General features: G+C 57.6%; 1 protein-coding gene across 2 annotated transcripts in view; it reads right to left on the bottom strand.

The window, feature by feature from the left end:
- PHF21B (PHD finger protein 21B) overlaps positions 1-15,889 on the bottom strand; it is an 87,821-nt gene that overhangs the window by 20,696 nt on the left and 51,236 nt on the right. For both annotated transcript variants that reach the window (XM_027540534.1, XM_027540535.1), the window contains exon 3: positions 613-705. In XM_027540534.1, the coding sequence (XP_027396335.1) occupies positions 613-705 (93 nt within the window). The remainder of the gene's footprint in view (positions 1-612; positions 706-15,889) is intronic.

Genomic DNA, 15,889 nt, shown 5'->3' with positions numbered 1-15,889 from the left:
TTATTCCATTAAAAAAAAAAAAAAAAATCCTGGTCATGACCCACTAAACTGATTTCTCAGTTCTTCAGTGTGTGAAAAAATGGGGTCTAGTCCAAATGGCACCCCACTCCAGTACTCTTGCCTGGAAAGTCCATGGGGTCACTAAGAGTCGGACACGACTGAGTGACTTCACTTTCACTTTTCACTTTTATCCACTGGAGAAGGCAATGGCACCCCACTCCAGTACTCTTGCCTGGAAAATCCCATGGATGGAGGAGCCTGGTGGGCTGCAGTCCATGGGGTCGCTAAGAGTCGGACACGACTGAGCGACTTCACTTTCACTTTTCACTTTTATCCATTGGAGAAGGAAATGGCAACCCACTCCAGTGCTCTTGCCTGGAGAATCCCAGGGATGGCGGAACCTGGAGGGCTGCCGTCTATGGGGTCACATGGAGTCGGACACGACTGAAGCGACTTAGCAGCAGCAGCAGCAGCAGCAGTCCAAATGTCTCCTCTGGAGGGTGGGCAGAGGAGGCAGGAGAGGAAAGGGACTCCCTTGAGGTTGCACCTAAAACCTCAGTGCTGAGGGGCTTGGACAGACAGACAGACAGACACCCGCCGCAGGCCGCTTACCTGAGGTAGCACTGCAGCTCCTTGCCCGGCCAACCTCTGCAAGGAGCTGACCTGAGGACCGGTGACAGGCACTGCAGTGATGGTTCCCAAAGCCTGGAAGACAACGGAGGGCAGCACTCAGATGGGACGGGGCGCTGGGACGCGGCTCGGGAGGAAATCTGGGGGCTGTGGTTCAGGCACAGAGTCTGGGATACAATACCAAAGATGCAGTCCACATAAGAAGAAATTAATCAACTGAACTTCAAAAACAACTGAGGGTGGAAAGACAGATTTTAAGAGAATGAAAAGTGAGCCACGGACAAGGGGAAAAAACCACTTTGCCAATCACCTATCTGATAAAAGACTTGTACCCAGAATATATGAAAGAACTGCCAAAACGCACTCATCAGAAAACAAACAACCCAATTAAAAACTGATTCGAACAGAACAGATCGCTAAAGAAATAAGCTACTGAAAAGAAATAAGCTACTGAAAAGATACTAAATATCATGAGTTATTAGAGAAATGCAAATTAAACAATAGTAAGATACTACTACACACCCATTCAGAGGGCGACGACAAGAAGAACTGGCCGAGTCCAGGGCTGGTGAGGACGGGACGCAGTCCGACCAACACTCTTGGGAACATAAACTGGTATAACCACACTGGAACAGTTTGACAGTTTTGTAAAAAGTTAAATATATGTGTATTGCTATGGACTGAATGTCGGTGTCCCCCGGAACGCGCGTGTCAAAACACTAACCCTCAGTGTGATGCTTTCACGGACGGAACCTTTGAGAGTGACCAGCTCATGAAGGTGGAGGCCTCTTGATGGGATTGTGCATGCTCACGCAGTCATATCTGACTCACAAGACCTCGTGGACTGCAGCCCTCCCCGCTCCTCTGTCCCTGGGATTCTCCAGGCAAAAATACTGGAGAGGGTTGTGATCACCTCCTCCAGGGGATCTTTCCAACCTGGGGATCAAACCCACACCCCCTGCATCTCCTGCATTGGCAGGCGGATTCTTTACCTCTGAGCCACCTGGAAAGCCCTTCAGACAGACACAAGAAGAGATCTAGCTTCTTTTCTAAACCTAGTCTTGAATCAGATGTCACAACATAAAACTAATTGTAAATAACAATTGAAATAAGAACATTTTAAAAGGCTTCATTCCCTTTCCCCCCCTCAGTTTCAGGAATTAGAGATGGTCTAGATAAGAGCTCCAGAATTAGCGCCCTGAGGAGCCTGGTAGGCTCCAGTCCATGGGGTCGCTAAGAGTCGGACACGACTGAGCGACTTCACTTTCACTTTTCACTTTCATGCATTGGAGAAGGAAATGGCAACCCACTCCAGTGTTCTTGCCTGGAGAATCCCAGGGACAGAGGAGCCTAGTGGGCTGCCGTCTATGGGGTCGCACAGAGTCGGACACGACTGAAGCGACTTAGCAGCAGCAGCAGCAGCAAGGAGAGATTTGAGAGGGTTTCCTTCCCGTCTCTGCCACGTGAGGACACAGCAAGGAGTCTGCCGTGGTTTGAATGTTGAAAGTGAAAGTGTTAGTCACTCAGTCATATCTGACTATTTGTGACCCCATGGACTGAAGCCTGGCAGGCTCCTCTGTTCATGGGATTCTCCAGGCAAGAATATGGGAGTGGGTAGCCATTCCTTTCTCCAGGGATCTTCTCAACTCTGGAAAATCCCATGGATGGAGGAGCCTGGTAAGCTGCAGTCCATGGGGTCGCTAAGAGTCGGACACAACTGAGCAACTTCACTTTCACTTTTCACTTTCATGCATTGGAGAAGGAAATGGCAACCCACTCCAGTGTTCTTGCCTGGAGAATCCCAGGGACAGGGGAGCCTGGTGGGCTGCAGTCTATGGGGTCGCACAGAGTCGGACACGACTGAAGCGACTTAACAGCAACAGCCATTCCCTTCTCCAGGGATCTTCTCAACCCAGGGATCGAACCCTGGTCTCCTGCATTGCAGGTGGATTCTTTACCATCTGAGACACCGGGGAAGACCTTTGAATGTTAGCGTCCCCTTAAAATTCACTTGTTCAAATTCTAATGCTCGAAGTGATGGTGTTAGAAGGCAAGGCCTTTGGGAGGTGCTTCAGCCAGGAGGGTGGAATCCTGATGAAATGAATGGGATTCGTGCCTGTAAAAGAGGCTGCAGCGACTCTAGCCCCTTCCCCCAGACAAGAAGTCTGCAGCCGGAAAAAGCCCTCACCTGGCCATGTTGGCATTCTGCTCTCCAACTACCGACCTCTAGAACTGTGAGCAATAAGCTTTTCTTTCTTTCTTTTTTTTTTAATATCATCTTCACTGGATGTCTCAAAGGCACTTGGTGAAGTTTAACACTCATTCATAAAAACACTTGTTGTTGTTTTTTTTTTCAGTTTTGGCTGCACTGTGTGGCATGTGGGATCTTACTTCCCTGACCAAGGATGGAACACAACAAGCCTCCCACACTGGAAGGGCAGAGTCTTAACCACCGGACCGCCAAGGACGTCCCAGTAAGTTTCTGTGTACAAGAACCACCCAGCCTGTGGCATTTTTTCTCGCAGCTCAAATGGACAAAGGTGACATCCATCTGCAAATCGGGAAGAGGGTTTGCACCGCAAACCAGATCAACCAGCACCTTGACCTTGGACGTCCCAGCCTCCAGAACTCTGACAAATACGTGTCCGTTGTTTAAGCCCCCAAGTTGATGGTGTTTTTGTTGCAGCAATCCCAACTAAAACATTCTGCCTCTAGACATTACTCAAGGGAAATGAGAGCACATGTCCATACAGAGGCTTGTTCAGGAACATTCCCAGCAGCTCTACTGGAAACAGCCCAGATGTTCATCAACGGGCCCACAACAGGTCCACAGATGAGCAAACCGTGGCATATCCACACAACGGAATATTACTCAGCAACGAAAAAGGAATGAGGAATGAGCAACTGATATGCACAGCATGGATGAATCTCAAAGTGGTTTTGCTGAACGAAAGGAGCTGGTCAAAAAAGGGAGCACATACTATTGTATGATGTCATTTACATGAAATTCCAGGAAATGCAAACTCATCTAAAGGGATCAGAGATTGTATGGAGATGGGGATGAAAGGAAGGGACTACAAAGGCCTAGGGAAACTTCTGAGGGTCAAGGGTGTGTTTTCTATCTTGATTCTAGTGGTGGTCTCACAGATGGACGCCTATGTCAAACACCTTCACTTTTTAAATGTAACACTTTATTGTATATATTATTCTAACAAAGCTGCTAAAAATAAACTCCCTTCCCTATTTCCCCCCTTAAAGCTCTCTGTCCCTGGAAGGAGTATCATCCTTCCCCGGATGAGATGACAGAGGCCCCACAACCCACAGAGCTGCTTCTCCTGGTTACGATGGGGTGCTTCCTCCCTCCTCTGGAACTTCCCACCTGCCCCAAGTGGACAAAGCTCTGAGGTTTATGTCCTTCCAGCCAGCTGCCCGCCTCTCTTCATGGAGCCGAATTATCCACATTTAACTGGAAATTCACCGTGGACATTTGCTGGAATAGAGCTTTATACGCAACGCAGAGAGCATCCAAGCAAACGCGGTCACTATGAGGGAGCGTCTCAATCCACCGTGCCGTTTTTCCCTCTCCAGCACAGTGTAGCGAGCCCTGCCCAATGCCCGTGTCTGAAAGATTCTGCCCGCCTTTCGCAGAGGGATGCACATAGAAGGCGGTGCCCTCAGCTGCCCCTGGACCCGCTGTTTCATCCAGCATCACGTGTGGAGTCTGCTGTCAACCCCTGGGCCCCGGTCCAGAGCTGCACAGGTGAGCGGCAGGCACAAAGGGAGCACCATTTGATTAAATAAACTCCCAGGCGATTCTGCCAACCTGGGGACTGCAGGCCCAGAAGAAAGCAGCCTGTCCCTCCAGCAGGTTCTCCAGCAAAAAGCCCACACGGGCACTTGGCTCCATCTGTGGGTGGGGCCGTGCTGCCCCCTGGAAGCAGGGGTTCCTGCACGAAGACCCCAGGGCCTCAGGACCACAAGGGCAAATCCATGCCCAACACCCACAGAAGCCAGAGAGCAGGCACGAAAGCTAAGATCCCTGAACAAGCCATCCAGGCGAGCACTGCGTGCCATCTGTATGTTCTTCCAGCCCGTGCGTATCTGCACGGGAAGGCGTGAGGGTGGCCGTGCGTCCGATTCTGAGTGTGTTACTGCACCGGCTGTCTGAGTCTCTGGCGTCCCGTGTTTCTGTATGGACTCCTCTCTGGGTTCCTCTTTTGCTCCGTGTCCGTGTGTCTCACACGCGCCACCGTCCGTGGCTCTACGTCATCACCGCAGGTTGGTGCTCAGCCCTCTCCTGACCTGAGACACACCGGTGACTTCTGTCCACGCGCTGAGAAATCCACAACCAGGGAGGGGACCTGGGGGAGGGGACCACGACGGGGAGGAAGGGGCAGAGGCGGCTGGAGGGGCAGAGCCCTCGAGGTTGGGGTGAGTCAGAGGGTGAGGGAGACAGGGGGAGCTTTACTTTGACCTCACTCGCAAACACTCGGTGAGCAAGAAAGAAACACGACCCGCCACAGGGGAGACTGAAGACCTGCGGGATGATCACAGAATAAAGACCATCCACCCGCTGACTCCACGAACTAAAACATGGCCTGACTCCACGTTTATGCCACTGCCTGGGACTCGGGGTGCCTTCTGACTCTTCAGGGAGCACTCTGCAGGGTGTCCTGGGTGCCAGGGGAGCAGGAGAGGTAGGGAGGGAGGCTTTGACTCCCTAAGTCAAAGCCTGAAGTCCTAGCCTTTGGGGAGGAGTTTACCAAACGGGCTGCTGAGCAGGTTTCCAGGAACCGCAGTTTCCTCCAGGAGCACCAACGCCCCCTTCCTGCCCCGTCCATCCTCCCATCGCCAGGTATCTGCTCCCCTTCGCTCCAAGGCTCAGCCCAGAGCGCGCTCTTCCACATCCTTATAAACCTTTAATTAACAAGCTGAAGAGCCATTTTATCTGGCAGGGGCTGACCTTTCTGCTCCGTGTCGGAATTTATCGATAGCAGAAACAATCATCTCAGGGGCTATTCCACCAGCCCCGGATAGTTTACAGCCGCACTCTGGTCAAGATAAATGAGCTCCTTATGATGACAGTTACAGCTTCAAGCATTTTAATAGGGAAAAAGGGGCCATAAAAGTCAAAGACAACTTCATGTGTTTTCCTGCATCAGTGGCGTCCCCGGGGCAGCCTGGGAAACCTCGGCCAAGCTCAGTCCCGGCCGAGGCACGTAGGAGGTGCCCAGCAGACAGGTGTGTCTGACGGTACCCGGGCGGGGACGGGCTGGGCTCGGGCTCTGGCACCAGGCGCATGTGGCCCCCAGCTCTCTGCGCCCCATCTTCTCGTCCATGACGGGGAGCGTTTCTGCGGCAGGGGGCTAACGGGAGTGGGCGCCCGAGGTCCACACAGAGCCTGGTTGCACTCTTGGCTCTGCGAGCGCCACGTAGAGGGAGTGGGTCAGACCTGGCCGGGTCGGCACCTGGAACCAGGACACCGAGCGTGGGAGGGAGGCGCAGCCTGGCACCCCAGCAGTGACGGCCTTGGGGTCAGCCTGTCCAGGAGCCAGTCCTGCAGAGGCCCCTCTCTGGTTGGGCCGACCTGCGGAAGTCCGCTCTGCTCTCCAGCATCAGTCTCTCCATCTCGCACACGGGGCACACGTGCTCATCTCCCCGCAATGACGAGAGGCAAGTACAGGAACGTGAGGAAGTGTGAGGACGCAGAAAAGGAAACCAGAGCCTGGTGTCCCAGGTTTCCTGCTGTGTTTGCTTCAACAGCTCTTCCTCCACGTCAGGGGACAGACCCCGGAGTGTCTGGGGACAGTCTGCATCCGGGGCTCCCACTGAACCCCAGGCAGCCTGCATGGCCTGGGAACTGGGGTGCTGGGCAGGACGGGAAGCTCTCACCCAGACCCTGACCGGATGGATCAGGAGACTGGCAGTCCCAGTCGGCGGGACAGAAAGCAGCAGGACCGGAGGGCATACAGGGACCCTGGGACGCGCGGCGGCTCAAGGCACTCAGTCCTCTTTCCTGGCGGCAGGGGGGCAGGAGCAGGGTGGGGTCACCGTGAGCCGTGCGGGGGAAAGAGTGCACAGGGTGGGGCTGAGGGAGAGAGGAGCGTGCACCCTGTAAGGCCCCACCCGGATGCCCTTTTACAGAACTTTCTCCACTCACAGGACTCAACTCAGGGCTGACCTTGCCCCTGAACTCAATCTCCAACCCTGAGCACTGTGGGGGCTCCTAAGCCCCTCTGTGCCTCAGTTTCCACAACTGCCAACCAAAGACAACCCCACACGCCCCCTCCCAGGACGGCTGTTGGCGTGTCATAGCGAGCAGGAAGGCACCAGGTAGACCAAGCTTAGTCCTGGGCCGAGCACGCCATGTGTGGCCCCTCCCGAGGCCTGCAGCGAGCGTCCACTCCCGAACTGGAAATGTTCACAGGTTTCCAATTCAATGCTGGCCGCACAGAGGGCTTCCCTGGAGTGTGAGTTCGGGAGACCAGTGGATGATGGGTGGGTACATGGGAGGTTCCTACAGACCCCAGGGCTTCCACACGCCTTTCCCCAGCCTGAGCCCCCAAACCCAAACCACCAACCCTCAGACAGGTGCCCCAGGGTGACCCAACCCTGCCTCCAGTTGCACTCGGGACATCAGAAGCTATTTTTCAAAACTCCTCTTATTCCCACTCAGGACCGGCAGGGCCGGCCTCACAGAGGGGCCTTCTCACGTGATAGCACCGGGGAGGGGTTGCCATGGCAATGGCTCCTGGGGATGCTGCGTGGGGCAGACGGCTGTGTGAGCACACGTGTGGTCTCGCACTGCCTTCTGCCGGACACTCGACCCTCCTGTTTCCCAGAGGGCCCTGGGGTCCTGTCCACACCTGGAGGGGACGGAGCTCAGCGACCCCACAAGCTCCAGCAGCAGTGACCGTCCTTCCCCACGGTCACCAGAGAGACACGCCTGCCCTCTGACCCCCCACCTACATGTCAGGACCCAACCCCTGGGCACAAAGGGCCACAGGCCGCCGCTCAGAGGCTGCAGGACCAGGGTCCAGGGAGCTTTTCTGTCTTAAAAAGTCTGAACCCGGAGGAGAGACGCTTTCCAAGTCAGTGCTCAGGGGACTTGTAAAGGGAGCTCCGCTCTCCCTCGAGAGAACCGGACGATGTGAAGCGAGTGTCTGAACCTGGGCATCGCTCAACGTCCCCTCGGTTTACCCAAGGAAGCCACACGGGCACAGAGGCTGAAGGCGTTCTCCCCCAAGGGCATGCGACTCTCAGCTGAAAGCTCACGTCTCTTCTGGGTTTTACTGGCCCAGAACAGGTGGTACCATAAGGAGAGAAGGAACGTGCCTCTGCAGCAAGGCTGGGTCCTGCCCTGCCCCGAATGGGCCACGCCAGGGTGTAGGACACACAGGAAGCCATGCCAGCTCTTCGCCCACTGACCCCACTCAGACCCCGAGCGCCTGTAAACCGTCCTCCGTCGGGAGGCTACGACCACTGGCCGAGCGGTGGATGACTCAGGCCTCAGCAATCACCCCACCAAGGAGATGCTCGGGGTGGGGATGGGAGGAGCCAAGGAAGGCTGTAAAAGGCCCGCTCCCGCGGGACGCTCCCAGGTCCCGGACTCGAGTGTCCAGCTAGGCCAGGTCCCTCCTGAAGGACTCCTGCAGAGAGGGGGCAGCCTGCACTCCCGTCCCCCACCCCCAAGGGCTTCCCGGGGGACCTGGGACTCAGTGTCCCCATCACAGAAATGGGAGCATGGCCTTTGCCTCTCACTGGGCTTCTGAGGACTTGGGAGTGACAGCTGTCGGTGCTCCGAGTGGGTCCCAGGCTTCCGCAGTGGCTCAGGCGGTAAAGAACCTGCCTGGAATGTGGGAGACCCGGGTTCAATCTCAGGGTCAGGAAGATCTCCTGGAGAAGGAATGGCCACCCACTCCAGTGTATTCTTGCCCAGAGAATCCCATGGACCGAGGAGCCTGGCGGGCGGCAGCTCATGGGACTGCAAAGAGTCGGACACGACTGAGCGACTAACACTCACGTGGGTCCCAGGGCCCCTCCGTGCAGGGGCAGTACCAGCACGGGCGTGGTGATGAAGCCACAGAAACTGGCCCCCAGTCCTGGGGAGGGAACGGACTGATCAGGCGACCACAGCTCAGCACCCCTGGTCTCCAGAGTGCCCCACCCCAGGCCGCCACCATGGCACACTCAGGACAGCTGGGTTTCTCTCCATCTGTATGAAGACCACGTTGGCATCCAAACAGATACACAGATGAACTCTAGAAACACCGACAGAGGAGCCCTCCTAAAGACATGATGCCCACACGACACGTTTCTTGTTGAGAACAAGGTGGATGCGGCTCCTTAGGCGGCTCACCCACCACCACCCTGGGGCAGCCCATGGCGCATCTCTATCCACCGACGCCCCGGGACTGGACAGGGCGCCACGGTCCCACTGCTGACCCAGAGCATTTGCCCTTTGCCGAGGAGTTAAGAGGAGGTCCTCTGTGTCCCCAGGGTCACCCCAGGATGTGGCTCCCAGTTCCTCTGGGAAAGCCCACACTCCAGGCCAGGGAAAGCAGCCACCGGGCTGGCTACCTTCAGTCATCCCCCCCCACCTAAAATTCCAGAAGCTCAGCCCCAAATCGGCACCCATGAGAGGTCTGCATGCTGAGCAGCTGGGGATACGGTCGTGTGCCCGGGAGCAGCTTGTCGCTGGGTCCAAGCAGCAGCGTTTTCGTCCAAGCTTGGCTCAGGCAGGCGCTGGGCCGAGGCTTCTGTCTCGTCACTCACCAGGAAAGAGAAGCAGAAGCTCACTTTGGCTATAGGGAGCCATGCAGGTGTTGCCAGTTCCCTTCCCAGTTGCCAGAACATTCCGCTGGGCTCCCCCACCCCCACACCGAGGGATGAGATGGGGGCTGGTGTTACTCGGCCAGCCTACGGCAGGACCTGGCTCTCGTCACGGCCTGAGCCCTTGGCTGCCTCGTGCGAAGCCAGACATCTTGTGGCATTGGGGGAGCGGATTTCTGGGGCCACCGTGTCCTGAGCCCCTAAATGTCCCCTTAGACCCGTCTGCTGGCTTCATCCTGGGGGCTGCCGCCCCTCCCTCGCATCGCCCTGCTCAGATGCCCACTCACACCCTTGTGATGTGAGCTGAGTCCTGAGCTGAGACTCTCAGCCAGAGGGGAGGGTTTGGGACTCAGAGTTCAGGACTTAGGAGGGGCCAGTGAGCACGGCTTGGGAGCTGCGTGCCCACGGCCTGACCGGCAGCTGCTAGAGGGTCTCCAGGCTGGGCAGGGAGAGCCTGACCTTATGGAGCTCAGACCCCAGCACTGCAGTGGCGGTCCCCAAGGAAGGAGGCTACGCTGTTTATAGCACACGTCCATCCGTCTATCCGCCCCCTCCGTCTGACCTGGGTGGCTGGGCTCCAGCCAGCGCCGTGGACACAGAGCAGGAGTCACCTGGGAGCCGGGCTCCCGGCAAGAGGAGGAAGCGCCCTGTGTCCGGGCACAGTCCCTGTGACCTTGACGAGCCTTGTCTGGGAGGCTCGTGGGGGGCCCTGGGGTCAAGGCAGGGCAGCTGTGGCCCCAGACGCTCTCCGGACGCTCACCATCGGCTCTGCGGGGTCTTCGAGAACTGTGTCGAAGGGAGCATTCGCTTCCTCTGCCCCTCCTCCCGGCCAGGAAAGTGTGTGCTGAGCTGACCAGAGTGGGGGCCCCTGCTTTCTGCACCCCTTGAAGCTCCCACCTGAAAAGGGTGCAGCAGCCCCAGGCCCCCGAGAAGCATGAAGGGCGCCCCGGAGAAGGTGGCCAACTGCCCGCTCTGCGGCGGCCAAGCAGCTTCACAACTTGCAATTTTCCTCGCATCTTTATGGAACTGCTGTGACGTGGGGCAAAGATAACAGCGGAGCTCCAACATCCCAAAGTGCCAGTAAACATTAACGTAACCTAAGCACCACTTTTACGGTCGTGCAAAACCAGTTTGTTATTTGCAGATGAAATCCAACTGCCGCCTCCATCACCATCAGGAATGCCGGAGACGTCCTTCCCTGTGCTGAGGCGAGCTCTGCCAGCCCCGATTGGCGCCCCTGAGCCCACGGCCCGCCTCCCCTAACCCCGAGCTCGCCCACACAGGACCGTCAGGGGGCCTTTGGGGGTGCCTGTGAAAACCCAGAGAAAGGCACCCCCGCCTCTGCTGTCTCCTCCCAGCCCACGTCCCATGTCTATGGCGAGGACCCAAAGCATACCCGGAGCTCCAGTTACCTGGTGGGGTGGTGGGGGGCGGGTGGGCAACCAACCTGCACTTGAATTCCACTCCCCTGCTGGCCTGGGTCACATCAAGCATCCTGTCCTCACCCCCGAAGCTGGGGCATTGAGAACCGCCTCCCGTTCCCAGGACCAGAGGGTCAGACACGGGGAGGCATCTGGCCCTGAGCCGCCGGTGTGACTCACGCCATGGGTCCCCGGGCTCACACACGTACATCAGGGACCAGGTGTGGTGACAGGGAGGGGGAGGGAAGGATTGCAGGGGGACGGGGCTGGCGGGAGGGCCAGGGGGGCTCCTGATGCAGTGAGGATCAGCAGGTCCCCGTCTGGGCGTGCCCAGGGCCACTGGGCTCACACGCACGGGCACCAGTCAGCGCCTTCGATGGGCAAGACTGGAAGAGCCGACAGTCGGTCTGCAGGGGACGGATGGATGGGAATGTTCAGGGGATGGGAAACCTCCCGGCCACCCGAGTGCGTGAACCACCGCACATGTGTCCCCATGCGAGCAGGGCCTTGGATCCCCACCTGGAGCTTGGCTGTTCCCTGAGACCGACTGGGAGCCTGGGAGGGCTCTTGGCTGCTGTAGCCAGCCAAGCGGAGCTGCTGTGTGCAGGCAGGACCCGAGGTGCCCACTGTGGGCCAGGCAGGGAGCCCTCTGGGAGTGGATTTTCACCTCTTGGGACACGCCAGCTGCCTCCTGGAGGGGCAGGGTGTCCAAATGGCCCGTGTGCCACAGAGGCCGGGGTGATGTCCCCTCCTGGGGCTGGCCAAAGTCGCAAGGCTGTTGCCCACAGGCACCCACACCCGCTGGCCCCCCTGCCCTGAGCATCCTGCTCCCTCCTGGGCTCCAAGGACTGGTCCCTAGGGCACTGCAGCTCCTGGAGGAGAGGAGGCTACACCCCAGGGTCTCTCAGGAGACCGCAACACTGGTCTTTAAAACAAGAACCCTCTTCCAAAACCTGCATCCTCACACCGCACGAGGGGAGTCATTTTCTGAAGCCCTGTTAGGAGGCTCTGCAAACGCCCACCTCGAGGCAGAGCTGTTGACTGCGTGCTCCCGGGGAGATCAGCTGCTGGCCCAGATGCTCTGGCCAGGCTGGGTCCCGGTGACCCCAACCGCATGGGGCTGGCCGAGGCGGGCTGCCCGGGGCCACTTAACCAATGCAGAGGTCTTTACAGGCAAGGCCATCCTTAACCAGAGAGCCCCAGAGAACACATGCAGCTACTCCGCGCTGACATTTAAAACACCCTTTCAGCAGCCCCCAGCGTGGCAAAGTGGTTTAATTAACTTGAAAGGGTGTAATTTTATGCTATTTAGTAGGAAATACACACTCTAAATGGCATCGTGGACTTAAGTATCGGGGGCTGTGATCTTCAGAGTGCAGGAAAAGAACAGCCCCGAGTCCCTGGCAACCGCAGGTGTGGGGTGGGTGTGCGGGGGTGGGGGGTACACTGGCCATGTCCCCGCGGATGGCAGCATCTGAAGCCACACGGGATCCAGGGTGTGGAGGGGTGTCCACAAGGCCAGTGAGAACGGCCACCTCCCATCATCTCAACTGGGAAACCAGTGCTGTGTCTGAGAACCAAACGTGGGGGAGGCTGGAGCCGGCCAAAGCCCCTGTTCCCGTACTCGGGCACTCTGGGTACCTGAGTCTTGAGAAGGAGGCACCCCCGTGCTGTCCAGCTCTGCCTGTGGACACGTCCAGAGTCACGGGGAGGAGGGGTCCTGGATGGCCGCCCCTGACTGGAAGCTCCCCCCACCACCACCGTCCCCAGTGAAGGGGCTGCCTCTTCTAATGAGGCGCCTTAAGGAGGAGGCCAGCCCCTCGGCCCTGAGGACAGATGGGTGGGGCGGTGTCAGTGCAGAGGACCCAGGGGCTCTGGCTGCAGCCTCGCGGGCACCCTGGGAAGACCCTGCACCAGCTCTCCTTCCCCTGACCATCCCCTGGAACGATGGAGCAAATCCTGTAGGGAAGGATGTGGGCTCGTGTCCAGGGCTGCAGGAAGGGCGTGGGCCCATGTCCAGCACTGCAGGAGGCAGGCACAGGGGTAACTTCCTTCCCAGCACAGAGGGGCTGCCTCCCGGGCCTGCCTTCCCCAACACCTGGCCCCCACGGACCACCCGGCCACCTCACCTCACGCTCCCCGGCTACCCCCGACTTGGGGCACAGTAGTGTCTGTCCCCCCAACAGGAGGCCCCAGAGCTGCTCCCCAGCCCCCCAGGTCCAGAGGCCGCCACCAACCTCCATGCGCCTTCAACACCAACCTCAGTGACGGGAAGACGCCATCCACAGGCGTGTCCTAACTGCCTACCGCCACCGACCCCGGCCTCTGGAAATAAACGGTCATTTAGGAAATCTAATTTCCACGTGTGATCGGCGGGCGCCCATGCCCACTGACCCTGGCCTCATCAGCCTGCCACCTCCGACACCCTGGAATCTAATTTAAGGGGAGCATGTCTGCACGGCACCCCAGGGAGCCCGCTGGCGGCCAGGACACGCTCCCTATGGGGAGAGGTCCCCTGCCATGAGCCTCTCATGGGCAGTGGTGGGGAGGGGCGGGCCCCGGGCCCCCAGAGGCGCCTGGCGCTCCAGAGAGGACCCCCACCCTGGTAAGACTGAGAAACAGTCAACTTATAGTGAGCACGAGACCTGAGTGTATGGCTTGATGATTTCAACGTGTCTACACCCAAGTCACCAACACCCAGGCTGAGATACAGAACACTCTAGCGACCCCAGGGGCTCCCAAGAGCCCCTCAAAGAGGGTCTGGCTCAGACAGCAGGGTCCTGCTCTTGGCAATGGGCTCCTGGCTTGATTTCCTGACCTTGCAGCCAATAGGAAAACAGGATTAATCCCCCACTACCTTTCATGTCAAGGCTGTATATTGTCACCCTGCTTATTTAACTTATATGCACAGTACATCATGAGAAACGCTGGGCTGGAAGAAGCACAAGCTGGAATCAAGATTGCTGGGAAAAGTATCAATAACCTCAGATATGCAGATGACACCACCCTTATGGCAGAAAGTGAAGAGGAACTAAAAAGCTTCTTGATGAAAGTGAAAGTGGAGAGTGAAAAAGTTGGCTTAAAGCTCAACATTCAGAAAACAAAGATCATGGCATCTGGGCCCATCATTTCATGGGAAATAGATGGGGAAACAGTGGAAACAGTGTCAGACTTTATTTTTCTGGGCTCCAAAATCACTGCAGATGGTAACTGCAGCCATGAAATTAAAAGACGCTTACTCCTTGGAAGGAAAGTTATGACCAACCTAGATAGCATATTCAAAAGCAGAGACATTACTTTGCCAACAAAGGTCCGTCTAGTCAAGGCTATGGTTTTTCCTGTGGTCATGTATGGATATGAGAGTTGGACTGTGAAGAAAGCTGAGCACCGAAGAATTGATGCTTTTGAACTGTGGTGTTGGAGAAGACTCTTGAGAGTCCCTTGGACTGCAAGGAGATCCAACCAGTCCATCCTGAAGGAGATCAGCCCTGGGATTTCTTTGGAAGGACTGATGCTAAAGCTGAAACTCCAGTACTTTGGCCACCTCATGTGAAGAGTTGACTCATTGGAAAAGACCGTGATGCTGGGAGGGACTGGGGGCAGGAGGAGAAGGGGACGACAGAGGATGAGATGGCTGGATGGCATCACTGACTCGATGGACGTGAGTTGGTAATGGACAGAGAGGCCTGGCGTGCTGCGATTCATGGGATCGCAAAGAGTCGGACACGACTGAGTGACTGAACTGAACTTTTCTGACCAGGTAGTCCTAGTGGTAAAGAGCCCACCTGCCAATGCAGAAGACATTAAGAGACCCAGGTTTGATCCCCGGGTGGGGAAGATTCCCTGGAGAAGGGCATGGCCACTCACTCCAGTATTCTTTCCTGGAGAATCCCAAGGACAGAGGAGCCTGGCAGGCTACAGTCCATGGGGTCGCCAAGAGTCAGACACGACTAAAGCGACTTAGCAGGCATCTACCTTTTCTCCCGTGGGCAGTAACTGGGCTCAGCACCGTCTATCGAGAGCCACTCGGTGCCAGGCCCCATGTGGACAGAAGCCAGGAAGGCAAGGTGGCTGGCCCTGTCTTTGGGGTCAGCCTCCAAGCAAGTCCCAGGCCAGGATGGGAGGATGTGAGCTGGGATCCGACGCTGCTCAGACAGCAGAGACGCAGGTCCCACCAGCACAGAAGGGCCGGGGGTGGAGTGCTGACTGTCACCGACAGAGCACCACCGTGTCTAGGTGGCTTCCGTGCTTCTGGGAGCTGAGCTCAGGACCCCAGCGTGGACGAGGAAAGTGGCAGGAAGCAAAGTGGCCTGCCCCAGGGGAGTGGCTGGGGAGGTGCCAGCGGGAAGGGACCCCAGGGCGACCCTGTCCTGCGGGATAAGACGTGGCCACGGGAGGTGGAAGGACACACAGAGAGGCGCACCGGGTCCCCCGGGGCTCGGCACGGCTGCTATGGCCCAGCCCACGCTGTCTGGCACACAGGAGGCGCTTAGAGCCCATCCGGAGCAGGGCAGAGGGGACTGCGATGCCTGGCGGTGCCCTGGGACCTGGGAGCCGGTGGCCGTGGTGGGTCCCAGGAATCCATCTTCTGCACACAGTCCTGTGCGGGGGAACCACACTCAGCTCTGGAAGGGAGGGGCCCAGCACCAGGCGGCCCCCACTCCTGCCCACGTGCCAGAGAAACAACCCCAGACTCTGGACCAGAGCCTTCATCTCCAGACTCAGTCTCCCCATTTCTAGGACGGGGCCACCAGCACCCGGGGTGGGGGGAGACGGTCAGGCAGGTCCCCAGAAGGTATCTTCTGAACTTGACGCTAAATTGACCCAGGCCCAGGGCAGGGAGCGTGGAGGAGGCCACGAGAGGCTTGGCCGCAGGGCGCCCCGAGTGGCAGGCACTGTGCTGACCCGCTCATTCAGTAGGAGAGACACTCAGCGATGCTCAGTCTTCCCCACGAGGTTGCTGGGTGCCAGACCCACCTTATGCTGGGGGTGGGTGGGTCTGAAAG

The sequence above is a fragment of the Bos indicus x Bos taurus genome, chromosome 5, assembly GCF_003369695.1.
Source record: "Bos indicus x Bos taurus breed Angus x Brahman F1 hybrid chromosome 5, Bos_hybrid_MaternalHap_v2.0, whole genome shotgun sequence".
Classification (NCBI taxonomy): domain Eukaryota; kingdom Metazoa; phylum Chordata; class Mammalia; order Artiodactyla; family Bovidae; genus Bos; species Bos indicus x Bos taurus.
This window is presented reverse-complemented; position numbering and strand designations above follow the sequence as displayed.